Source organism: Taeniopygia guttata, chromosome 14 (assembly GCF_048771995.1).
Source record: "Taeniopygia guttata chromosome 14, bTaeGut7.mat, whole genome shotgun sequence".
Lineage (NCBI taxonomy): Eukaryota > Metazoa > Chordata > Aves > Passeriformes > Estrildidae > Taeniopygia > Taeniopygia guttata.
The window spans coordinates 15,164,118-15,189,547 of record NC_133039.1 but is presented as its reverse complement, the minus strand read 5'-3'; the positions used below and the strand labels follow the sequence as shown (position 1 = coordinate 15,189,547).

General features: G+C 47.7%; 1 protein-coding gene across 6 annotated transcripts in view; it reads right to left on the bottom strand.

Moving 5' to 3' along the window:
* The window catches only part of PIGQ (phosphatidylinositol glycan anchor biosynthesis class Q), a 38,795-nt gene that overhangs the window by 5,772 nt on the left and 7,593 nt on the right, over window positions 1-25,430 (bottom strand). For 5 of the 6 annotated variants that reach the window (XM_030284635.4, XM_072935922.1, XM_072935925.1 and 2 more), the window contains exons 3-10: window positions 23,425-23,556; window positions 21,729-21,849; window positions 13,719-13,845; window positions 12,403-12,556; window positions 10,430-10,541; window positions 7,931-8,011; window positions 6,861-6,975; window positions 2,828-2,889 (exon numbers count right to left, since the gene is read on the bottom strand). In XM_030284635.4, the coding sequence (XP_030140495.4) occupies window positions 2,828-2,889; window positions 6,861-6,975; window positions 7,931-8,011; window positions 10,430-10,541; window positions 12,403-12,556; window positions 13,719-13,845; window positions 21,729-21,849; window positions 23,425-23,556 (904 nt within the window). The remainder of the gene's footprint in view (window positions 1-2,827; window positions 2,890-6,860; window positions 6,976-7,930; window positions 8,012-10,429; window positions 10,542-12,402; window positions 12,557-13,718; window positions 13,846-21,728; window positions 21,850-23,424; window positions 23,557-25,430) is intronic. The other variant, XM_072935920.1, reaches the window with a different exon arrangement.

Sequence of the window (25,430 nt, the reverse complement as noted above, 5' to 3'; positions counted from 1 at the left end):
AGCAGAAGGGGAAATATCTATACACAGAAACATCCATAGGAAGTTCAGGAAAAAGGCCAGGGCAGCTGCTTGCAGGGAAAATTATAAAATAGAATAAACGTGGCGGGGGGGGAGAAAGGCCAAAGAAACCTATCCCCATCACTAACAACTGTAAAACCTGTGTAACTGATTTCTGTCCATTTCATCAGCTGTAGGCAAAGCAGAGTGTCTGAAGTGCAAACGTGCTGGGGGAGGAGGACAGGAACTGCTGCTCTACAAGGGAGAGGCAGCATGTGCTCCTTTGGCTATTAGCTGTGTGGGCTGGAAGGTCTGCACAAAACATTTCTTGTTGAGAAGCATCTCTGGGTAGAGTGGTGATACCCAGGGGTAGCACTGGCCACTGTAATAACCAGGGCCTCTTATACCCAGAGCAATTCACGTCCCTGCCTCTCCTGGTATAAATGGAAGCAAACAGGCAAAACTCATTATTAGTGAAGAGGCAATATTTGTTCCCCTTATGAAAGTTCTGTAGGTCAAAGATATAATAAACCCTGCTAGAATATCTGTCCTAATGGAGCTGCTCCCTTTTCCCTTCCTCTGCTGCTTAACCCTTTCCAAAGCAATTGCTGCAGAAGATAAGACTTTCAGCAGAAGGAACATGAATGGATCAAACTCATAGTGATCTAGAATCCCAGAATCTCAGACTGTTTGGGTCAGAAGGAACCTTAAAGCCCATCTTGTTCCACCCCTGCCATGGGCAGGGACACCTCCCACTGTCCCAGGTTGCTCCAAGCCCTGCCCAGCCTGGCCTTGGGCACTGCCAGGGATCCAGGGGCAGCCACAGCTGCTCTGGGCACCCTGTGCCAGGGCCTCAGCACCCTCACAGGGAAGTATTTGTTCCTCATACCTACTCCAGACCTGCTGTCCTTCAGTTTAAAGCCAGTTTTCTCCATGGGCTATCAGTTCTATTGAGCCACACGGCCAGAAAGATTTCTTCTTGTGCACCGAAAGAAATTACTTTAAACACTAATGAAAATACTGACCTATGTAAGACTTCCTGAAGAATAATAAGCAGCATTTGAAATGGAAATATCATCCCCCACCCTCTGCCCCCCCTCCAGGGTCTGGACTTTGCATTCCAGAGGCACTATCTTAAAAATCAAAAATAATCCCTTGGCTGAACCAGAAGCTGCTTGGGAATGCTCAAAGCTAACATTATTGATTTCTAATCCATTCCCAGTGCCCCACAGGACAGCTCAGACTATCACCTACAGCTGCAATTATTTTGGGTGTAGGTCCATGCATCCAGCCTGACTTCCACCAGGCACTGCTCCAACAGGGCTTCCACACAGAGAGAGGGAAAGCTACTGCAGATTATCAAGAAAGGCACATCACTGTGTACAATAAATAAGAATTTCACTTAAAAATAGGTTTTTTTAGATTACCTTCTCCAAAAGCCAATCAGAAAGTGGGATATCCAGCACAGTTTCTGACACAAGCCCATTTTTCATTTCCACCAGCATAAAGAGAGCAAAAAAATGCCTCTTCTGTCTGCTCATTATTATTGGAACAGAAGGCTGGGACAGACATCTACAGCAGCACTTCCAACTCTTGAGGTGATGACTTGTGCTATATTCCAGATAGAAAATGGATCTTCCTGCAGTGGTCCAAGGAAAATTCATCACAGCCATATGACTCACTGCCTTTGCTCTTTAAGTCATGGTCTTTTTTCTCTGGAGACTCCATCCACCTCACCTCTCACACATACTGATGCCAAAGCCTCTGCTCAGCAGCTCCTATGCCTCATCTCTGGTGTCTGGTTTCCTTTCTCTGGAATCTCCTGGCCACGGAGGATGGCAGATTTTGGTTCTTACACCACTATCCTACTAAAAGGCAGGAGCTGGGAAGACAACTTGCTTAGAGAATGCTAGTTTTGCCCTAGAAGACATCTGTAGAAGGGATTCCCTCTAGAATTGCTACGAGCTGGTTTGCTGGTTCCCTGCTAGCCTGACCTTTGCTGAAATAGAGTGGGACTGGTGGTGGAAAAAGCAAAAGGACTGGGAAGCTGCAGTTAAATTCTTCCCACACACTCCCCCAGTGTCCAAGTGCTTTTATAAGTGTTATACACTACTGACAGCCTCTCCTCTTTAGGCTGCAGAGTGCAAGAAAAGCCTCCCTGGGACCTGGCTGTGTTTCTGCTGGGTCAGGAGATGGAAATTTCACTCCTGAAAGTATAAGGAGAACCTCCCTGCTGCCAACGCCTCATTTCTTTTCAGAAGATAATTTCCTTTAGTATCGTTGATGCCAGAGCGTGGGAATGGGGGGTTACAAAAGCACTTTTCCCATACCCCTCACCAGGGCAATCCTGGAGAAAAGCAGGAGGCTCTTTCCTCTCTCATCTTGCCCAGGCTCTTGTCCTTGGCCTCATGGAGCAGCCAAGGCTTTCCAGCACCACTGGAGGGGAAGAGCTTTTCCTGCTGCTTCATTCTGGATGGTTTAAATGCCTTCTTTTGCTTCTCCTAGTGCTCAGCAATTATCACATGAAGCTGCACAGAGCCAGGAGGTGATAATGGCATGAGGTCTTAATCCCAGAAGTTACACAGCTCTGTGTTTCTCCTACTCCCCTCTTCTACTTTTCCCTTCACACCATCCAGGGCACTGCACTTCCTCCAAACACAGGACACAAGCAGGGCACCAAAAAGCACAGAAAGCAGTAGCCAGCCACAGCAACACAAGATTATTTCCCTTGTTTCAGCATTTTACAGCTGTTCATGTTGAAGTGGAGCCTTTCAGTAGGAGCAGCACAGATGGACTGGGGTCACTCTGGGGGAAGGCACGGGGGCCTTACCTGCATAAGGAGACGCAAAGGTTTTCCATCCTGCTGCTCAAGGACTCTGAACTTTACCCCAGCTGCAAAGACACAAAACAAGGAAAGCAAACACATGGTGGGATTGTTGGGGTGTCCTGTGCAAGGCCAGGAGTTGGACTTGATGATCCTTGTGGTCCTTTCCCACTCAGGATGTTCCATGGTTCAATGCCTGGAGCTCAGACCATGAATTTGCTGCCCAGTGCTGTTAGCTGAGCACTGATTCTCTAGAAACTCTATTCAGCCTTTCTGGATTTGAGAACGTTCCCCATTTTCAACAGGAAGCAGGTATTGTCTCTAAAATGCTGTAAGCCTAATGACACAGCTCCATTAAAAGTAATCCCTCCCACCTTCAGCTTGTAAACTGAGTCCTAGAGCAAGCACAAAGCCTAGAAATCAGCCAGCCAGACCTGAAGATGATAGAGGGACTGGAAAAACCTTCCAAATTTCCCAGATTTCTATCAGAATGGGAACTCCATGTTAGCAGCAGACCGAGAGCCTGTCTTTAATTTGTGCTCATGTGGACAGAACACATGTGCAAATCTGTCCCTCTTTCAGGCTGAGGGAGGGAAGTGGCTGACCTGGAAGCATTAAAACATTTCAAAGCAATCCCTGACGATTAATCCCAGCATCCACATGTTTTTAAGACGCTAACCCCATCAAACCTACCACTTTCCTATTTCCTCTTGGATTTGCCTCATTGCCAATACTGTAAAAATAAATAGGAAAGATTTTGGATGCCAAGGGTGACACAGTGCACACACAGATTTAATACAATGTTTCAAAGGTAACAGCTTGGACCAGAGAGGTATTTTTCTTACAAAGATGTTAAATTACTTCACAGAAATAAAATCACTAATCCATCTCTGCAAACCTGTTCCACCCAAGCATGCCCTGTTGTTCTTTCCTGCAGGTAAGAAGATGAGAGAAGACTAAGGCACAGATCAAACACTGACAGAAGCACAAACAGAATAAAACTCCTCACCATTGTAAGTGCCATTGCTGCAGTTTCTCTATGACTCTTGAACACTGAAAAACCAAAATGTTTTCTCTTTTTCCTCAAGCTTTGAATTAATTAAAATCATACAGTTCACTCCTGGGATAGAATGCTCTTCTCTAGCACACAGCTCTGCTTTAAACTCTCTCCCCAAACCATAAAACTTTTTCTGTCCAGGACAGGAGGGCTTTATCTGCATTTTGCTGGATTATATTGATAGACAGACTTTCCCAGTGGCTTGAAATAGATGTTTGAGTACCCTGGGCCTCAACAAGCAAATGTGCTGGATGACCAAAGTGCTCAGTGTGATTCACAGAGCTTTGGCTATGAGGAATGTCTAAGCCATTCCAGGAACTACTTTTCTGGCAGAGTTTGTCAGAGAGAGACAGAAACCAGCAGGCACTGAAGGTTCAGATATGTGGCTGGGCACTCTGGAGTCTTACCCCAGGAACAGTCCATTATCCCAGCAAATGCTGCTTCTGTAGGTCCCAGCCACACACCTCCCTTCTAAAGCTGCAAGCCAACACTTTCTTAATTTGATTATTTAATTGCTCAAGAGCCTTAAACTCCTAAGAAAATATGAACACAAAAAGGCCATAAATTCATTTTAGAATGACCTGCAGATGACTGCAGTGCTCAGGACTGAGCAGTTCCCTCCTCATGGGAAGAGCAGGAAGGCTCAGGCTCCTGCAGATCACTTCAGCACAGAAGAACCCAAAACTATTCTGTGACTTCCAGCCAGCTCTAGAGCTCAGGGGTCTGCTTTTCCTGTACAAAGGCACCAGCAACGGCACAGGGGAGGTCAAGACATGAATTCATTTGCTTTGTTTCACGTGACAGCACACTCAAGTGAGGGTTTGTACTCCAGCAATTGTGGCAGGTCCTACAGGACTATGACAAAACCTGTTCCAACATTTCCACTGTGAATGTTGGGAAAGGGAAGTACAGGAAAAACAAGCTGGCCTGTTCACAATCCAGCAATGCTGGTAACTTGTGTGTGAGCAGTCTGAAACCCCTGAAGCCCCTGCTGTTCCTCTCTTCATGCTGTGAATCCACATCCCAACCAAGGTGGCACCACTTGAGCTGGTGCACAGAACTGTTACACAGAGGACATCAACTGTGATCTAGATAAAAAGGGTTTTTAGAAGTCATAAATATTTCACTTTGGATGTGTGAAAAGGAAAAATGCATTTCGTTTCTGGTGTGTGGATGGATCACTCACCTACCTGGGCTTCATCAGTGGAGTATTATGTCAGTTCAGATACTGAGTCAAAGAACTTGGAGGCCACATGCCACAACTGAACTGAGTTGAACTCAACCCCCTTCCTACCAGCAAAAACTATCCATTCATGTTAGTAGAACCATCTTGATGGTGCCTGTAAAATCAGTTGCCCTAACACCTGGCAGAGGATGTCTTCTCCAAGTTCTGAGTCTGACAAGGGAGGCAGCACCTCAGCAGTGAGGATACCATGTGATTTGTACTCTCTCAAATCCTTTGAGTTGGATTCAACTGCTCCATCTGTTCCTGTTGCCATGCCATGGTTTTGTGCTGGGGCAGGAACAAAGGCTGCAAAAAGCTCAGAGATGCCTCTTCCTCTCACAGGCACCAGGGCACTGCAGTGCCAGTTAAGGAACACAGCTGAGAAGTCAATCCCCTGCTTGGGTGGGGGCTTGTTTCCTGCAGCAGAGACCTGGCTGAACAGGAATGAGAAGTAACCTGTGGCCTTACATAACCTAAAGGAAATCATGGTCTTAAACCTCCCAGTGGCACCAAGACTTCCTTCTGCCCTACATCCTGCCCATTACTGGGTCAGGTTCCCTCAGCAGCGTCTCCTGTTCCCAAAGACAGCCCCGAAGGGTTTAAGGTGCTTCTGCCAGGAATTTCACAGGAACCTGCTGAAGGCTCCCATGGAAAAGCAACAGAGTTGGTAACACAGCTCAGCTCTACCTTCCCAAAGATGAGCCTGGCAGCGCTCCAGCAGACAAAGCTGCTGAGGTTGCCTCAAGCTTCCTCTGCCTTTGATGACTGGCCTTGGTTTACTGATGATCAAGCTCCTTCTTCTATACTAAATTCCTGCTGCATGCTCTTTAAAAGGATGGGAGATAATAATTTAGATGTGCTTGACTGTAACTAGATCAACCATAGCTGTGGACAGTCAAAGGCATTCCAAAATGAGTCCTGAGTCTGGTGCCAGCCATGGTTTATGGTTACCCAAAGTGAAAAAACAATGACTGGTTTCAAAATGGTGACAGATTAGTCTCAAAAAGGGAATGATTATCTGAACTCTGCCCAGAGCTTTGAAATTCATCCAAACACCAGGGCTTCAGTCAGTCAAAGTCAGCATAGAATTGAAAGAGCTCCATTGATTTGCAACCACTGCAGATCCAGCCCTTTGGAATAGCTGATATGCCAAGTATTTTTGTGATTTAGCTTGTTTAAGAGCCCAAACACCCAGAGTTATGAGCCTGTTTCACAGAATCATGGAATATCCTGAGTGGGAAAGGTCCCACAGGGATCATCCAGTCCAGCTCCTGGCCCTGCACAGACCCCCAGCAATCCCACCCTGTCCCTGAGAGCATTGTCCAAGCACTCCTGGAGCTCTGGCAGCCTCGGGACAGTGCACAGCATCCTCTAGGGGAAGAACTGATATCCAGCCTAAACCTCCCTTGGCACAGCTCCATGCCAGGTTTGACTCACAGAAGTTTTACCTGAGCTGGTAGTCTGGAATTGGAATACAAGATGACCTCGTTTAAATGGTGCTTGTTTGGATGTAATTTTTAGTGGCCAAGGGCTTTCTAAAGGTGCTCCTGATTCTACTTCAGGTTCAGATTTCTTTCCATTGACATCCTCATCCTGCTCCTTGCAGGAACTGGTTCACAGCAGGGACACAAGACTCAAGACTCGGGGTATTTCCTACTCCCACTGCATCCTCAATTCAGGAGTGACCCAGTGCACCAAAATCAAGCACATAATGCAAAATGCTTGAAGTGCTGCAGGGGCAGAGCTGAGGGACTCACCTGCAAGCCTGTAGGATCTGCAGAGGCGAAGGATGAGGGAATAAAGAGGCAGGGAGTCAATCAGGTCCACCACCAAGTGTATGAGGCCCTGCACAATCACCACCAGCAACCGGAGCTACAAAAACCAGTTTAACAGAACATCTCAGGAAACAGGAGATTAAACACTTGTAAATTCCTGAACTGAGCTTGGATCTAACACCGCTGTCTGCTAAGCTAAGACCTCCCAAAGTGGGTGTGATGTCTGGAAGTGCTGAGCATCCACACCCTACAGCAATCTGGGTTTAAGGGGTAACTTGAATGAAGCTCCTACAGCTGGAGATGCTGTGACCAGCAAGGACATGAGAACAATTCCACTTTCAACAGCCATAGTTGAAAAGGAAGCCTAAGTTCCCCCACTTCGAGTCAATTCCAGCACTGTGTACCAATGAATGTAAACTTTCCTCTCTCCAACAGTGAGCTGCAACAGCTCATTTCAGCCTGAAGAAACCCCTTGTAGAGTTTAAGCAAGAGCAGAGCAGGCAGAAATGAGCTTTCTGCTCTGTGCTTCCTGTCCCTAAGACACCTCCTTTTGTCACACTGCAGTTATTTTCTGCTGCCAAGCTCATCTGAAAAGAGAGGGCTCAAAAAAGATGCTGAAAGCATGTGATGGCCACTGTCTATGGAAAATTTGGCTCCAGGCAGACCATGGAGAGGACTGGTCATACTGGGGGAAGAAAAGAAAAATAAAGAAGTCCAAACCTCCGAGGAAAGCCTTGCTGAAAACATTAAATACAGCAAGTTAATTCCCTGAAAAAAAAGTTCTGGATCAGACTAGAGAGGTCATCGCTGTGGATGTGGATGGAAACATCCAAACTTCTGAGACAAAGAAAGGGGAACAGTTTGTCCTGCTGGCCAGGATTTGCTGGGAATTCATTTTGGAAAAACACAAACATGAGCTGTGTGAGAATCCTTCATAAGACACCAACATTTTTATTTTCTTTATGGATGACCATAAATATCTAGGAAACAATTTTTTTACTACCTCAGAAGTGTTTGAGAGTGTTTGACTTGTTTCAAGGGTTATATCTTACCAGGGTAAACACCAAATAATACAGTGCAGTTGTAGGCAGGAGGAACAGCAGGATTGTGAACAGCAAAGTGCCAATAAATAACTAGGGAAAAAGGAAACACAATCATGAGCAGAGCAATGGCAAAATAAAATACATCACAAATAAAAAATAGGAGACTCCGAGGCAATGGAAGTTTGCAGGACTCCGTAATGTGTTTTTATCTTGCCTATGTGAATAATGCTGTTACCTTGGATATTTTCAGTATTTCTCCTCTCACTGGGCCTTCTTCAAAACTCCTTATTATGGGAGTACATTTGGAAAGACAAATAAAAGCTGGATCCTGACAGCACTTTTCCTTTACAGACGACATCTAAGATTTCCCGTCTCAGGCCAGCTTCCTTAGGAAACTAGACTTATGTGATCTTGCAATTTTTCCACTTTCAGTCCCCAAAAGTTTTACAGCCATTGATCAGATTTTACCAGAAAAATGTGAAAAATAACAAAGAAGTGGTAATTTGAATGGTAATTCTGTAAAGAATTGAGAACAACTTCTGTTTCTCCTTGTTTTAGCAGTGCAGGCACCTGGTGCAAACCTGACAGAATTTGGGTGATAAACATTCCCCAAGACAGCAAATGGCTGAGCTGTCCAGCCACAGGAATTCTGCCTCTTGCTCAGTGGGAAGGTGGGAGATACAAAGAAGCTGGAGGAGGAGCAATATCGAGAGGATGAAGGAGAAAAATCCCTAAGGAAGCAGGTGTCATTAGCTTCACTGCCCACAGAAAAAGTTATTTTTATTCTGGGCCAGCCCAGTTGGCGTAGGTCTAAATAATTCCAAGTGGGAGAATTCAGATTTATACCAAACAGGGAGCTGACTCTTCTATTTCCAGTCACCACTTCCAGATCAGAGAGACCACAGGAGCACAGGGCACTGCAACCTCTGCAAAAAGGGACCACGGCTACGGGGTATCATGAAAGAAAACAACCCAGCAGCCATGGCACCGAGGTGGATCAGCATCACAGCTTCAGGGATGTAACAAGGAATAGATCACAATCCAATCCATGCTCCTTGCAGCAGTTGTTTCTCTCTTCTCCTGTCACACTACTGCAGTTGTTTAAACCTCTAAAAGTCTTTTAAGGTCTGCTTTGAATGTCTCTTCCTACCCAGCCAGTGACACAATTCCCACTGGTCTCCAGAGAAGCAGGATGAAGCCTCAAGTGCCAAACCAATTCTCCTCAAAGTACACAGGGAGTAAGCCCTGATGCAAACCTGGCACGGAGGCTTTTAATCACCAAAGAAACAGAAACCCATCTCTTAGCTGTGGTGCAAGAAGCTCAAGGTTATCTCTTGTAATAGAGAGAGGCGCTGAGCCTGCAAGTTTCCAAATATTATTGTATTATTTCAGTGATGTTTGCAGCTGCTGGCCTGCAGCAGTCCCGGCTCTGCTGGACTTTTGCATGGCATTTCAGAAATTAAAAAGAGCTTACAGCACTTCACAAAAAATTGCCTCTGCCTGAGTGAGAGTGTGTGGGCCAGGCTCCAGCACAACGTGAATGAAACGGGGGCCTTTTAATAGAAACGCTGCCACGGCTGTTACTGTGGCAACACTGCTGGGCACCACATTTCCAACTGCCTCCATCCCTCCCCCATTCCCACGCCGGGCTCGGGAGCTCTCAGCATCTGCAGCACCCACTGCAGCTCGCCGGGTGCCTGGCACGCGCCCAGGGCAGCTCTGCTCTTGGCACAGTTTGGCCCTCTGGGCAAGGGAAGGGTGCTGGGGGGCACGGGAGGGCAAAGGGAAAGGATGGGCTGGGATGGGATGCTGGAGAGCAGGGATGGAGTGCAGGGCAGGGAAGGGGTGCAAGGAAGGGGTGCAGGGCAGGGAAGGGGTGCTGCAGGGAAGGGGAGGGGTGCAGGGAATGGAAGTGGGGAAGGGAAGGGAAGGGAAGGGAAGGGAAGGGAAGGGAAGGGAAGGGAAGGGAAGGGAAGGGAAGGGAAGGGAAGGGAAGGGAAGGGAAGGGAAGGGAAGGGAAGGGAAGGGAAGGGAAGGGAAGGGAAGGGAAGGGAAGGGAAGGGAAGGGAAGGGAAGGGAAGGGAAGGGAAGGGAAGGGAAGGGAAGGGAAGGGAAGGGAAGGGAAGGGAAGGGAAGGGAAGGGAAGGGAAGGGAAGGGAAGGGAAGGGAAGGGAAGGGAAGGGAAGGGAAGGGAAGGGAAGGGAAGGGAAGGGAAGGGAAGGGAAGGGAAGGGAAGGGAAGGGAAGGGAAGGGAAGGGAAGGACTGCTGCAGGTAAGGAAGGAGTGTTGGAGGGCAGGGAAGGCGTGCAGGGCAATGAAGGGGTGCTGCAGGGCAATCAAGGAGTGCTGTAAGGCATCAGAAGAGCCATGGGCTCAGAGTGTCGGGGTATGTCCTTATTCTGGGCACCACAGAGGCTCCTGTGTCTGTGTCCCAGTATCAGTCAGAGCAGGATGCGAGGGCATCATCAAGGGCAGTGCCCTGGGGTGTCCCCAGGGCTGTGGCACTACCTGGTCCAGATCATAGGAGCAGGAATCCACCCGCTGCCGCAGCACGTTCCACTTCTTGCCCCGGAACAGGCGCCACAGAGAGGACAGGCCATAGATCTTCAGGCAGTAGAGCCTGAGCAAAGAGAAGACTCTGCAGCACAGCTGGCAGCTCCCAGCTCCAGCACCACCCAGCTGCCACCAGCACAGCCCCACACCTACTCACCCACCTGCACAGTCAGGAGTGGCAAAAGAAATACACTGGGAATGATGCAGATAAATACTCCTGGCTCAGTCAACTCTACCTGGGCTGCTCCCTGGCATGGGGGCTACTGCAGCCAGCTTTGGGCCACTGGAGGGCAATGCCCAGGCCATGCCCTGGAGCTGCAGCAATCACCAGCCTCATGGCAACACCTTCCCTCCAGAAAAAGGGTGCTGAGTCCCTGGCACAGGATGCTCAGAGAAGCTGTGGCTGCCCCTGTATCCCTGGAAGTGACCCAGACCAGGATGGATGGGACTTGGAGCTACCTGGGATAGAGGAAGGTGTCCCTGCCCCTGGCAGGAGCTGGAATGAGATGAGCTTTAAGGCTTCTTCCAACCCAAACCATGCCATGATTCTATGAAAAGAACCAGCAATCCTATTTCCCCAAGCTCACCTGTGTCTCCCCAGTTCAGATCTGTACCTTCCCCTGCCTTCACACCCTTCCAGACAGGGCTGGCCAAGGTCTTACCCACACACCTGAGTCAATGCAATGCAATTGTGCCTCTCCAGCAGAGGCAAGGGAGAGGAGTGGAGCCCCCGAAGCTTCTCTAGTAACCCACAGCTCTAAAAATCCTTAAGAGTGGGAAGAGACCAGTGAAATATGTGGTGGCCCCTACTGCACCCCTTCCTTAGCCTTTCAGAACTTGGTGCTATGAGACTTGGGGTGACAAGGGACAGGAAACAGACACCCCTTTATGGAATAACATCAAGGAAGAAAGAGCCCTTGGGATGGAGAGAAGGCACAAAAAGCCCTGGGCAGCAGTGCCAACATACAGGGATGTAAAGAAAGGGTACATGGCCAATGTGTGGGGTAGAACAGAGTCTGAGAAAACCTGAGCTACAAAAGCCAGACTGGCAAACCAGGCCAGCTAAGGTGTGGAGGCTGCTCAGATTTCACAGCAGCAATGTGAAAGCAGAGGCAAGGAGTCTCATCCAAGAGAAGAATCTGGTTTGAGGAACACCAACTGCTTCAAGGAATTGGCAGGGTGCCTCCAGACTGGCAGGCACAGCTTGGTGCACTAATCCCTAGGCAGGAGGGAGTCCAGGACAACTCCTCCAGGCTCTGGCACACACCTGCCCATGACTCTAACTAAGGCCACGCCCCTTGGTGCAGCACAAGTTAGAGGAGAGCAGGAACAGAGCACAGTGATGGGCACCTCTTGCACAGGAAGCCAAACATGCCCCAGATGTGCCCCAAAGCCCCCCAACTCCCCCTACTCACCCAGAGCCTCTGCCCAGCTTTCAGGCCACAGACCCTCCAATGACACCAGGATAGTGTCACAGACCCCTGTAACCCCAAATCTGCCACCTGTGCTCCACAGTGCAGGCAAGGACCCCTGAAGCATGGCAGACACAGGGATTTTGGGGCTCCTTCAAAACTACAGGGGTACCCCTCTCCTCCTCCTCTTCTCCAGTTCCCCTCCAAATCTCTAGCAGGGTGCAGTGGAGGAGAGTACTATGAGGCTGAATCAAAGGGATGGGGTGAGCTGCTTTCTTGTCCTCTGCCTGTCATGTAGTTTCATTTTTCTAGGTCACTACCACGACAGATAAATATCTAAATGAAGGAGAAATGAAAGATGGGTTGCTTGTACTGCCATCATTTCTACAGGCTTAAAGGACTGCAAGAAATTATTGTGGATTAAACTGTGAATTCAGGAGAACTACACCAGGACTGAACGCTTCAGCACAGCCTGAGGTGTTTCCAAAGAAAGCCCAGAGAGGGAGGGGGACTCACCTGGCCCCGTAGACATAGAAGCAGTATATGTGGAAGGTCAGGAGTGCAACGATGTCAGAGAGGATGCAGAGAGCCACGGTCAGGCCCAGACAAGCCGACAGCCCCACGTACCACAGGATCATCTCAATGAAGGGGGACAGCAGGTGGATGTAGCCTGGTGGACATGGCAGAGGGTCAGTGTTTGATTGGGTCATCTCCCTCTCGACCCTCTCAAAAGGCTGATTCCCTCGCCCTAGAACACTGCCCCAGAAATCAGAGCCGTGGAAACGTGGAAGTGAAGCCGGAAAACTCCTTTAGATGCCATCCTCTCTTTAGGAGGGCCAAAAAAAGCCTCTCCTTCTGCCCCAAGGTGGGGTAGCACTGGGAGAATGGGGAGGAATGTGCACAGCTTGAACACAGCAGGCACCTTTCTCCATGGGATTTCATGGAGTTAGCATGGCATGGTTTGGGTTGCAAGGCACCTTAAAGATAATTTAGTGCCACCCCCCTGCCATGGGCAGGGACACTTTCCACCAGACCAAGTTGTTTCAATCCCTACCCAATCTGGCCTTGAACACTTCCAGGGATGTAACATTTGATTTTCTGCATTTGTGTCCAGGTTCTTAAGTACATTTTTAACTGCACACATCAACCTTTACTGCAACCATTCCTGTTTTTCTGCTCTTCCCACAAAAGCCACCTCATATGGCTTTTGTAAAATACAGTAGTATGGACAAACAATCTCTTTCATTACCAAAGTGGGGCAAAGTCACAGAAACAAGACCATACTTGACTAGTGAGCAAAGTAAATCAGTAAAATAACTATGGAGTTCATGTCCATCATGCCTGTGCCCCTCATCAAGGATAACAAGAGTGTGTTATTTCAAGGAAGAAACTGAAATAATAAAATTGCACTAAAATAATAAAATTGCACTAAGCTGAAGTGGGTGATAGCACAGGACAGGCACTTGCATCCTTGCACATTTCTCATCCCTATCCCAAGAGCTGCCTCTCACATGGCAAAGACCATGAAACCCTACAAAAGACCTCACTGCAGTGCCTTCCCTTGGACACTCACCACCAGTGACACCAAGGAAATAAGTTCCAGCAGCATCCACACTTCTTGCAGAGCATCAAAACCAGCACTTTATTTAATATGCATGAACTCCTTGTGTGGGAATCCAACTTTGGCTTCAGTTCCCACAGCAGGAAGACTCCCAGACAAGTCTGTACTTGCAGAAGTGCATTTTGACTCATTACTCACCTCTAGGCAAACATTAAACACTCAGAGAGAAGAGATGAAAAGAGAAGCTGGAAAGTTAAACAATTTCACTTACTGATCCAAAGATGGATGTGATAAAGGAAGAAGCGGCCCAAAACTTGATCCAAGGCTCGGTTCATTTTCAGTCCAGCTGGTGCTCCCATTAGCCACTGGAGCAGGTCCTGCAGCTCTTCAGCCACGTGCTGCAAACACAAGGAAGCCAGGCCATGGAGAGAAAAGACTGCAATCACACTGAAGAGGACCAGTGAACTGTAACTGCTGCTCTCAAGTATTCCACCACAACCTTCAAACCAGTGCGAAAAAATCCAAACAACAGCTTGACAGACAACTACCTAAATCAGAAATGCACTTATATTAACTCCTTACTGAATCAACCACAACAGCTGAGAGGAATCTGAATTGCTTCAGTGGTCTCTGTGCTGGGACCATGGAACTATGTCACCTCTGGCCACCTCTGGAAGGCTTGCACAGTGGGATTTCTTGGGGTAATGAGGTTCTGGAAATAGATGGCAAATGCTGGTGCACATATTCACTTCTGGGGACAGTCAGGTGAAAAGTCAGAGCTGAGTTTGGAGAAGGCTATTAGGATTTTAAAAGGAGGGGAAGATGGCAGTGCTCTAATGGGCAAAAGAGAGTTCATTTTTATAAACAATCTATGTTTGTTTGGAGCAGGGTAAAAAACACAATTACATAAATGTATTTCATTGTCATGGTTTGACACGGAAAAAGAATTTTTCCGGAAGGAAGAGGTCAATTTGGACATTGACCAATTGAAGGTGGACACGCCTCTGAGAACACAGAGGGGTTAAAAGCAGAATTCCCAGGAGAACTCAGGACTCTCTCCTGCCTGGCGACAACGAGCTGGGTAGGGGAGGGGAGAAGCCATGTGGCCTTCGGAGGTAGGCTCAAGGGTGGAGGGACTGGAACTGGCCTGGCCCCCTGCAGATGGAAGGGTGGAGAAATCTGGGACGTCCCTGTTCCCCCCCGAGTCTCTCTCTCCCAAGAGAGAAAAAGAGACAGCGGTGGTTTTATCAGCAGTTCACCACGAGAAGGAGAAGAGCGGGGGGGCCGCAAGGTGCCCAGCCGGGCTGTGGGAGCTGGAGCCTGGGCAGCGAGCCGTCTCTGGGAGTGGGGACTTTTAACCCTTCCTGAGAAATGGAAGCTTTGTGACATTTTTCTCCTCAGTTTGAAAGAGAGGAAGAGAGAGCCTGGGACCTGGGATGCTGGAAGGAGAAATTCCAGGTGGGAGGAGATGATGGAGTGGCTTTTGGCTGGACTTTTTCTTGGTAGCCACAGACTGAACTGATCTTCTCCTCCAAGAGAGACTGTATTTTAGGAGGATGCCAGTGAGCCAAAGAGACCATGCTTCAGCTGGGAAAAGACAGAAGTGGAGCGAACAGGGAAAAGTTAAGGAGGTTTGTGGTGGTGCCCCCTGTCTTCGCACAGGAAGAAGAGAAGATCTCTGTTCTTGGACCCTCGGCCCCAGGGGAAAATGCGGGGAGACTGTTGGTCCCAAAAATGAAAAACTGAACTGTTGTTTTTTCCCCTCTTGGCAGGGCATCCTTGAAAGGAAAATTCCTAAAAAGCAGTCTGTCCATCCATGCATTGGTGGTGAGAGCACTGTGCATGGAAAGGAGAGGGTCACCATTGGAAAACTTTTTTTTCTCCAGGCGGTGCCATGTGGTGCCATGGAAGCACAGGGTGTGGCAGCTGTGTTTTTGGGGGGTCTGTGGCACAGAAGAGACTCCTCTCTCCCTGCAGATGGACTGGGTGTTGATTATCTGGAGGGTGGGAACCTGATTGGGGTCCAGATTGTCTCTCACTGTGGTTTGTTGGAGTTGGGTGGTGGGAGGAGGAATGCTTTGGAAGGTTTTCATTTTGAATTGTGTGTGTTTCTTTCTTCTTCCCCCCCCCCCCCCCTCCCCCTTTTATAGTAGCATAGTGGTAGTAGCTTAATAAAGTTTTTTTCTTGTTATTAGGCTTGGGCCTGCTTTGCTCTGTTCTCGATCGCATTTCACAGCATTCAATTGAGAGATTGCATTTTCATGGGGGACACTGGCTTTGTGCCAGTGTCAAACCATGACATTCATGTACAAACTCTCTTGATACTTTGTGGTGTACTAGGCAACAGCCCTGATCTTGCTTATCACTCTCTGCAGGCTTCATGGACAGGTACTCATGGCATCCCAGCAACAGAGCACTCTTGGAATCACTGAGAAAAAACACTAATGGAGGTCTTCCCCACATCACTGAATGAGAAAATCATATGATTGGAAAAGGCCTCTAAAAACAAGTCCTGTGAACCTAATACTGCCAGGTGCACCACTAACCTACATCCCCAAGTGCCACATCCACATAGCTTTTTGAACACTTCCAGTGACTTCACCACTGTCCTGGGCAACCTGTTCCAATGCCCGACCACCCTCTTTATAAAGGACTTTTCCCAATATCCAATTTAAACCTCCCCTGATGCAACTTGAAGCTGTTTTCTCTTGTCTTGTCCCTTGTTACCTGGCTGTCCCCTCCTCTCAGGGAGTTGTGCAGAGCCACAAGGTCCCCCCCGAGCCTCCTTTTCTCCAGGCTGAGCCCCTTTCTCAACCCCTCCTGGTGCTCCAGCCCCTTCCCAGCTCTGTTCCCTTCTCTGGACCTGGTCCAGGCCCATGTGCTGTCACTTCACTGCTGCAGAACAAACCAAATCCCAGCTCTGGGCTTGTTCTTCCCTACCTCAAACGTGTGCTTCAGACCCTTCACTGAGGGCTGCTATTCACTGCTTCTGGTGATTTTAGCCCAGGCTGGTATTATTTTTTGATTTTCCCTCTCCATTCCGCTACTGCACACTCCCCTTGCAGTTGGGTGATTTTTCTTCTCAGAACTTCACAGCTACTCTGCTCCCTTGAGCTGAAACCGTTGCTGAGCTCCAGTTACCAAGCAGTGAACTGAGGGAGCTCATAACCTTCAGCAAACAGGTGGGGAAAATGTCAGGAAGAAGTGACCTCTGACACTGTTCCACATGGACAGGGATTGTGAGGAAAAGCCCTCTTTCTCCATAAATCCCACTTACAGCCCATGCAAGTAAAGGGCACTGAAAACTGCCCACATGCAGAACCACCAAGCCTCACTCTCTAAAGCTGATGCACTGTAGCCTATTTTCCTTATCATTCACATGTATAACTCCCCTATGAAAAAATACTTCCAAAGAATGGTTCCATTTTCTTTATTAACCAACAGATCCTGGCAAAATGAATTTGTAAACATTTACTTTTAGTGCAGTGGCAAAATTAATGGTTCCATTTTCAACTTCTCCAAAAGGCTTGTCTTTCTATTCCCTTACTTTTCCTTCTGTCTCACTGCAAGTCAGGACTGATTGGATCCCATGGAGCTCACCTCTGTGGCTGAAAAGTGCTTGCTGCTTTATAAATAGACTGGTTTTAATATTTAAAGTGTTGGATTGGTAACTTAGAAAAAGCATTTGGGGATTTTAATGAAATATTTAAATGCTTGAAAGCAGTCCTTCAGCAAGGCTGCGTTCTAGCATGGAGTATTTCTGGAGGCTGCCAGTCCCAGAGGTGCTGCTAAACCCTGGCAGGGGCACATAGCCCTGGGAAGGTGCCCTACCTTGCTGTTATTTAGCTGGGCAAGACATCTCAAAACAGAGTCCTGAGGCATAACCTTGCAGGTTGTTTTCCAGACAGATATTTTAGGACTGATCAATAGCAAGTAAAATCAGGAAAGGTGATGGTGAGTCTGATTCTCCTCCTTCAGTCATGAATACTGAATGTGGGCATATTAATAAATCAGATACAGCGGTTTGGAAGTGTTTCATAACGGGGTACTGGGACATGACCCAGCTGGAGAGAGACTGGTGCTAATGAGGGTTAGATGAGCTCATTGTGGAAATATTCTCTTTCCTGTCATGCTCTTCTTCCTGGTTTCCATGTGCAGAGGACTAATGCTGATGTGACACGGCTGGAGAAGGACTCACAGGGCACTGTGATGCTCCAGGGAATGAGGCTGGGGAAGGGTCAGGAGCACCAGGAGGGGCTGAGGGAGCTGGAAAGGGGCTTGGCCTGGAGAAAAGGAGGCTCAGGGGGGACCTTGTGGCTCTGCACAACTCCTGACAGGAGACAACAGCCAGGGGGGTCGGGCTCTGCTCCTAGGGAACACGGACAGGATGAGAGAAAACAGCCTCAAGTTGCACTAGCAGAGGTTTACATTGGATATTGAGAAAATTCCTTCACTGAAAGGGTGGTCAGGCACTGGCACAGCTGCCTGGGGCAGTGGTGGAGTCCCCATCCCTGGGGGCCCTTGTGGAGAGGGGTTAGTGGTGAACACAGTGGTGCTGGGCTGATGGTTGGACTTGGTGATCTTAAAGGTCTTTTCCAGCTTTAAGGGTTCTATCTGGTGCAAGTCAGAGCATGCAGAGCCAAAGCTCTCCCTATCAGACACACCTGCCCTGTGTCTGTTGCAGCTGGCTGGGGCTCTAAGATACACTATTTTATATATTTTTCAGGAAGTACTCTCTCTGCTTGCTTTGTTTTCAGATCAGTGGAACAAGACTGACTAGGAGCATACATCCAATTACCTCCAAGCCCCAGTAAGGAATTTGCAGGCACAATCTATGATAAATATGTAACTGTTTCAAACAGATTGCAACTTAGGAAAAAGAGACATTGGCAAGGATAAAAGAGATAAAGGGAGAAAAAAAAAAGGAGATAATTTATAAGCAGTTCTGCTTAAAACCAGTGCACAGCTTTGAGTCAGGTATTTCTGAAAGAAGGCTGTCTTTTGGAAGGCAAAAGTAAGGACAACCATTGGGAAGCCTGGTGGGATCAAGAGAAGGAGGAAGGTAGGAGCTGTGAGGGCACCTACAGAGAGAAGATTATTCAAGTTTTCCATTTTGGATTTGAAAGTCTGCTTCAGAAATCAGTCTTTCCTAACAGTTCCTTGCCAGTTATTCCCTGGGTGTCTCTGAATCACATCTGCCTCACTGAATGACAAAAGCAGCTTGTTATTACAGCCAGCACAGTACAGCTCACCACGCTGGGAAAGTGGGAGTTGTACTCAGGGATGTCTTGTGCAGCATCAACAATTGCCACCCAAGTGCTGATTTGAGATCCATTTTATCAGAGGATGACAAAGGATGGCCAGGTACACAGCTTGGACTCCTGGCAGCAGGTTGAGTTTGTGACCCTGGCAGTGCTGAGAGTCAAAATAAACCACCTGCACTGCTTCCTTCCAAGAGATGTTAGTTGGAAAAAACCCGAGCACTGTATCCAGGCCCCACACAGCTGGGATTTTGTCAATGTTAAAATCAATCAATCAAACCAGTAAGGTTATGTGTTATATAAAGGTAGCCTGTCAATATTAAAATCAATAAGGTTAAAGTGAGGTTATGTATATAGCCTCATTATATATAACATTCTTGTTATAATAGCAACATAGAATATCCTGAGTTGGAATCAGGGATCATCCAGCCCAGCTCCTGACCCTGCACAGACACCCCAACAATTCCACTCTGTGCATCCCTGTCAGTGCTGTCCAAGCACTCCTGGAGCTCTGGCAGCCTCGGGGCTGTGCCCATTCCCTGGGGAGCCTGGGCAGTGCCAGCACCCTCTGGGGCAAATTAGATATCCAATGTTCTACTTACCAACAGACACAGAGGTGTAGGGTCAATGCTATCAGCATATCTGGGCACAAATCAAAGCAGAAGAGTGTTGGGGAAGGAAGAGGGGCTCTCTGCACACAGGGAATGCCGAGTTACTGAACTTGGCAACACACAAGCACTTGAGAAAGCCCAGTGATGGGAATAATGCAGACCAGATGGACACTCAGCAGCAGAGAGGAAACCTACGGCTGAATGGCTGAGGGGAGATTTTGCTGTCATACTGGAAAAGAAGTGGTGCTGGCTTGCACACCACATGCTAAAGTCATTGGTATATTTTGGGATCACTCAGATCTGCATTTTTTAAGGCCTGCACATAATGCATATAAATCAATGCCCAGCAACGGGAGTAAAAAGACTCCAAATGATTTTATGTCCACAATCTCATATGCCTGAAAGAAGAAAGTAAAATGGAAAAAAGAATTGTGAGTGGCCTGAACTGATAAGCCTAGAAAAACAGGGAAGAAAGGCACTGTCTGGCTATCAGCCCCCCCCAGACATGGAGGAGTCAGCACTTCCAAGAAAGAAAGCAAACAGCTCCTGGTGATAGCCAGGTAACAGAGTCCAGCATGGAGGAGACTTGGTGAAGACAGCTGTCACTGTGATGCAAAAGTTGAGTGAAAGATGAGCTAAATTACTGAAAGAGGAAAAAACAAGCAACCATACTTGACTGATGAGCAAAGTAAATCAGTAAAATAACTATGGAGTTCATGTCCATCATGCTTGTGCCTCTCCATCAAGGATAACAAGAGTGTGTTATTTCAAGGAAGAAACTGAAATAATAAAATTGCACTAAGCTGAAGCTGGTGATAGCACAGGGCTCACAAGAAAGCCTGTCCAGGACAGGTGCTGGGGTTGAACACACCTTGAGCATGGAGAGCGTCCATCTGCCAAAGACACTGGGCAGATGGAATCCCTCCCAGAGCCACCTGTGCAACCAGGAATGCAGCCAAAGCCACTTCCCTGCAGACTTGTTAAGAAATCAGATTTCTGAGAGCTGGGCACTTCAGTAGTCCCAAAGGGAAAGCTCTAGAGAACTTAAAACTTCTCTAGCTGAAATATCTGTAAGGGGAAAGATGTAGGAATAAAGCTTAGAAGAATATTTGCAGTGTATAGCTCAAACACAAGACCAAGTGTCCTGCAATAAATGTAGTTTTCCCTACCCACCACTGCTGCTGAGTAGTGTCTATAGCATACATGCTGTCCTTAAAAGTTTGACTATGAAAGATAAGAAAACCAGCAATAATCCTGATCCACAGCTATGCTGGACAATCCATGCATGCTTTCTCAAAGTCCAGCATGTACAAAAATTATCAGAGACCTTGGAATAATTAAGGGGTTAGACATGGACCAAAAAAGATCATCGTCAAGGGAAATGGTCTTCCCAGGAAATGCAGCATAAGTAGGAAAAACAAACCACTGCTGGAATTCTCTGATCAAAATCAAATTCTTCCCAACCAAGAAGCTGGAGAAAGAGCAGAGAAAAGACATTCTCCAGCTGCTAGAAAGAAACCAATGGAAAGACCCATTCAGAAATGAAAGAAAAGTGGGCAGAGAAAGGATTAGGCTGTGCAGCAGCATGGCAGGGCTCAAAATTGACTGCACATGTAATCCCAAGACACAGAAGCTCCTAAAAGAGAGCTGACCCTGACCTCAGATTAGTGGTCTGGTCTCCAGCCTGTGAAGTATGTTCCTTACCGCCACTAAACAGATACACTGGAGCTCTGCATCTACAATGAACCACCAGAAAAGCAGGACCATGTGAATCATACACACTATCTGTGAATTTCTGATGATGCTGAGGGATTTCAGTGGGCAAGAGGAGTTATGTTTAAGAAAATCACAACACATTGCAGGTTTTCCTAGTTTAGCCATATCCCAGAGCTCTTAAGCAGGATTTCAGGTGTTTGTACCTTGACCAACAAAGCCTTTGGACTTCCCCATGAAACTCCTTCCACAAGCACAGCTGCACTGCTTATCATATTTGACTTTCCAGCAGTTTATCAGACTCAACCCAGGTTACAGCTTTTTTTTTCACCACGAACAACCCATATAGTAACAACTTGAGAACACTTTCTGTTAACTCCAGAAAAAAATAAAAGTACTATGGCTCCATAACCACCCAACCTGCAGCTGCAGAGCTTTGTCCAAGCCATAATTGTTCCTTTAGAAGGTGGAGGAGCCCTCCCATAAACATCTAATTACTATTCACAGCACATGCAAAGCAGAGCTGAGTTTCTTTTGAGCAGCTCCAACAGGCTCGGTTTGAAGGTTTCACTGTTCTTGAGCAGACCTGATTTGCATGACTTCAGACAGGTCTCTATGAAAGCTCGTGTGTGAGGCATTGCTCCTTAACAACCAACCCAGAGCAGGTGAAAGAGGATGAGATTTGGCCAGACTTACGTCAGCCACGGGGATGAGAGTGTCAGCAAGCTGCCCAATGCGGTTCTTCCTGTACAGCCACGACATCAGCAGTATCCCCAGGGCCACATCAATCAGCAGAGACACAAAGATGTTGGCTTTCCTGCAGGCAGGGTAGAGAGAAACAGAGTTAGAGAAAGGGAAGGACAGTGTTTAATGTTTCAATGACAGTTGTTTGCTTCGCTTATGTAGCACCTTTAATGCCCCAAGGACACCAGGACAACTCACTGAAGAGGAACAATTCTGGAATCTTTTCACTTCCACTGGTGTGCTGCTCCTTATGTAGCCAAGCACAGCAGTGGTTTGTTCAGCCTGGAGAAGGGAAGACTGAAGGGAGACCTCACAGCTGTTTAGAGGTCTCTCCTGAGGAGCAGCTCCAATCTGTGACCAGGGACCTGACCCAAGGGAATGGCTGGAGCTGTGGTAGGGGAGGTTTACATTGCATTTTAGGAAAAGCTTCTTCCTCCAGAGGGTGCTGGGCACTGCCCAGGCTCCCCAGAGAATGGGTACGGCTCTGAGGCTGTCAGAGCTCCAGTAGTGCTTGGACAACACTCTCAGGCATGGCCAGGGTAGGATTGTTGGGGTGTCTGTGCAAGGCCACGAGCTGGACTGGAGGATCCCTGTGGGTCCCTTCCCACTCAGGATATTCTGTGATTTCATGATTCTAAACTCAGAGCCACTCAGAGCCTGCCACATCACAAAACCTTTCTTAGTAGGAAGCAAAGAGGGGATTTGAAGCTACAAAGAGGAATTTTAGACAGAAAGGTAGATACACACTCAGGGGGGATTTACCAATTACCAGTACCAAGGGCAGCAGCACTTGGCACATCCACATTGAGATCAGATGGCTTTCCCAGACAAGGCAATAAATAGTAAATAAATACACAAACCCAGAAGGGCTGCTGAGCTGCTCCTTCCTTGCTAGAGCTTCTGAATGGAATTCCATGACGTGAGCTATTCAAGAATCGGACTGAACACCCACAGTTACTTATGGACTTTGAATCTGTTAATCTATTTTAAGTGTTCCCTGGGAGTCTATTCCTGCAGGATCAGAGAAGCACACAGAACAAGACTGGCTGTGGAAGAGCCGTAGGGCAGCCAATATCTGTCTCAGATCTCTGCTCTGTTCCTCTCACTGTGCTGCATGTTTGCTTCTTCTCTTACACTTTGTTACTGTTCTACCAGTGTAAGTGGAGTCTCTGGTCTGCAGTTTCTGCACAAAAAGCTTCCCCAAAAGAATGGGAGGGATTTAGGGGAGCATTTAAAGGGGAGCATTTAAACCTTTCTGCTCTTATGAAAAGTACCAACTGAACACTGATGGACGGCTGTGGTTGACAGCAGCACATGTGAAAGCAATGAGCCTGTGGGAGTAGTGACAGCAAAGCACTCACACATGGGTGCAGTACAACCTTTTGGGGTGCAATATCCCAGTTGCCTTTCCTGGGCTAGGGAAAAAGGAAGGTATCTGGCAAAAGGCACAATTAACACATAAAAATACAAATATATATGCATATAAATACAGTGCAGAGTAAAGATATCCAAACTAGCAGGGAATAGAGCAACGTGATAGGGTGCAGTGAGGACCTAGTACTGTCCAGGCATGGGATCCATGGTTTGGGTTCCCCACAGGAGAGAGGACTAGAGCCAAGACACACCCAATTTTACATATACTTCATACCTCATCAGCTGATTTTGGTTTTGAGCCTTCTTGTTGCTGCTGATGACCTGGAGGTGCTGCAGGCGATGTCCCAGCTGCTCACAAGTCGAGAGTTTGCTCCACAAGAAAGACAAAGGCCAAAACTTCAGCACCCTGCAGAAACACATGGGAATGTCTCCTCTTGCCTTTGCCATGCAGCAGGCAGGCCAGCATCCATGCAAAACAGTCAATGTGAAGTTAAGGTTGTGCAACCAGAGCTGGTGATTAGATGTTAATGACTCTGAAAGGTTAACAGAATTAAGGCAGCCTTGCCAGACCAAGACATGCAGACAAACCAAGCTCTCATTTGCACTCTGTCAAACTGTGTCTCACTCACTCTTCCAAGGAAGTGACAAGGCAAGCCTGATTCCAACCTCTGCTTTTGGATACATCTCTGGGCTTGCACAATGCTCCGATCTCCAGGAGAAAAGAGTCAAGCTGTGTTCAGTGCAACAATACAACACAGTGTAACTGCTGCACAAACCCAGTGTTACTCATCATGGATCTTGGAATGGTTTGGGTTGGAAGGGACCTTAAGGCTCATCTCATTCCACCCCCCTGCCACAGGCAGGGACACCTTCCACTATCCCAGGTAGGTCCAAGCCCTGTCCAACCTGGCCTTGGACATTTCCAGGGATCCAGGGGCAGCCACAGCTTCTCTGGGCACCCTCTGCCAGGGCCTGCCCACCCTCACAAAGTCCCTTCCCAATATCCCATCCACCCCTGACCTATGGCAGTGGGAAGCCATTCCCCCTTGTCCTTTCCCTCCATCCCTTGTTTAAAGTCCCTCTCCAGCTCTTCTGGAGCCCCTTTAGGCCCTGAAAGGGACTCTAAGATCCCTCAAGAGCCTTCAGCTCTCAGGTGAACCCCTCCAGCGCTCCCAGCCTGGCTCCAGAGTAGAGGTGATCACAAGTCTCTGTGTGGTGTGAGCCTCATATAACAAACAGCTGTGCCCTACATGCAGTTTATGTTCCTTCCCCCACCTCTTTTCTTTTTTCTTCCACTTGACCCTTCTCTTCTTTTTTTTCTTAATTACTTCCAAATACTTTTTTCAGGGTCTTCACTTCTACCTTCTCTTCATTGCCTTGCAGTGACCAGCATTATGTAGATAGCACAACATTTAGCATTTAATTAGGTTTCAAAGTTAACATCCACATTAGGCCTGTAGGGGAGGAAACAGTCACAAGGTTCTTTTCTTATGACTCAGAAGAAAAGTACAAAATGATGCTCAATTATTTTAGGGAGTTACTTTTATTACCACACAACCTATAAAGCAAGGACAGTTGGTGATTTGTGCAGGCTGAAGTGACACAATAGTGGGAGCAAGCTGGTCACAGAAACCACAGCAACACATGGCACCAGGTTTGGTTTGGGGGATAAATTCTAATGTGGATGTAATTTGGTCCACTTCTCTCCTGTACACAGGAGTACACTCCACCAGCCAGTGCAGTTGTTGCACTACTTTCACAGTGATTTACTGGCTTTTGTTACAGGTCCAGGAATCCACGGTCACTTTTAGTCACTTCATCTAGTCTCCTGCGCTGCTTTGGCACAGTTTTTCAGGTTACATTCATTTCACACAATACCATTATTCCTTATATCCTGCTTCACCCTGGAAACTGCACAGCTGCTTGGATCATTGCTGAGCACGGCCTGGAGATGGATGTCCCTGTAAACTGTGTGTGCCCTCCACGGATTTCACCCAGAGCATGCCAGCCCATGCCCAGCAGCAGATGCCTCCGTGACTGGCCAGGATGGGCACAGTGGGGTGCCCACTGCTATTTATACAATTCACACCAATCTAAGGGTATGGTTCCTCCAAACCCTGCTCAGTTCCCTGAGGCTGCTGTCCCTTTCCTCCCCGCCCCTCCTGAGCCCTTTGAACCTCACTTTGTGCATCGTTTGTCAGCTTAAGGACCAGAGTGTTGAAGTCCCCCTCTTCCCCCTCCCTCCCCATTCAAATTTCAGACACATTGGGTTTGAAACAC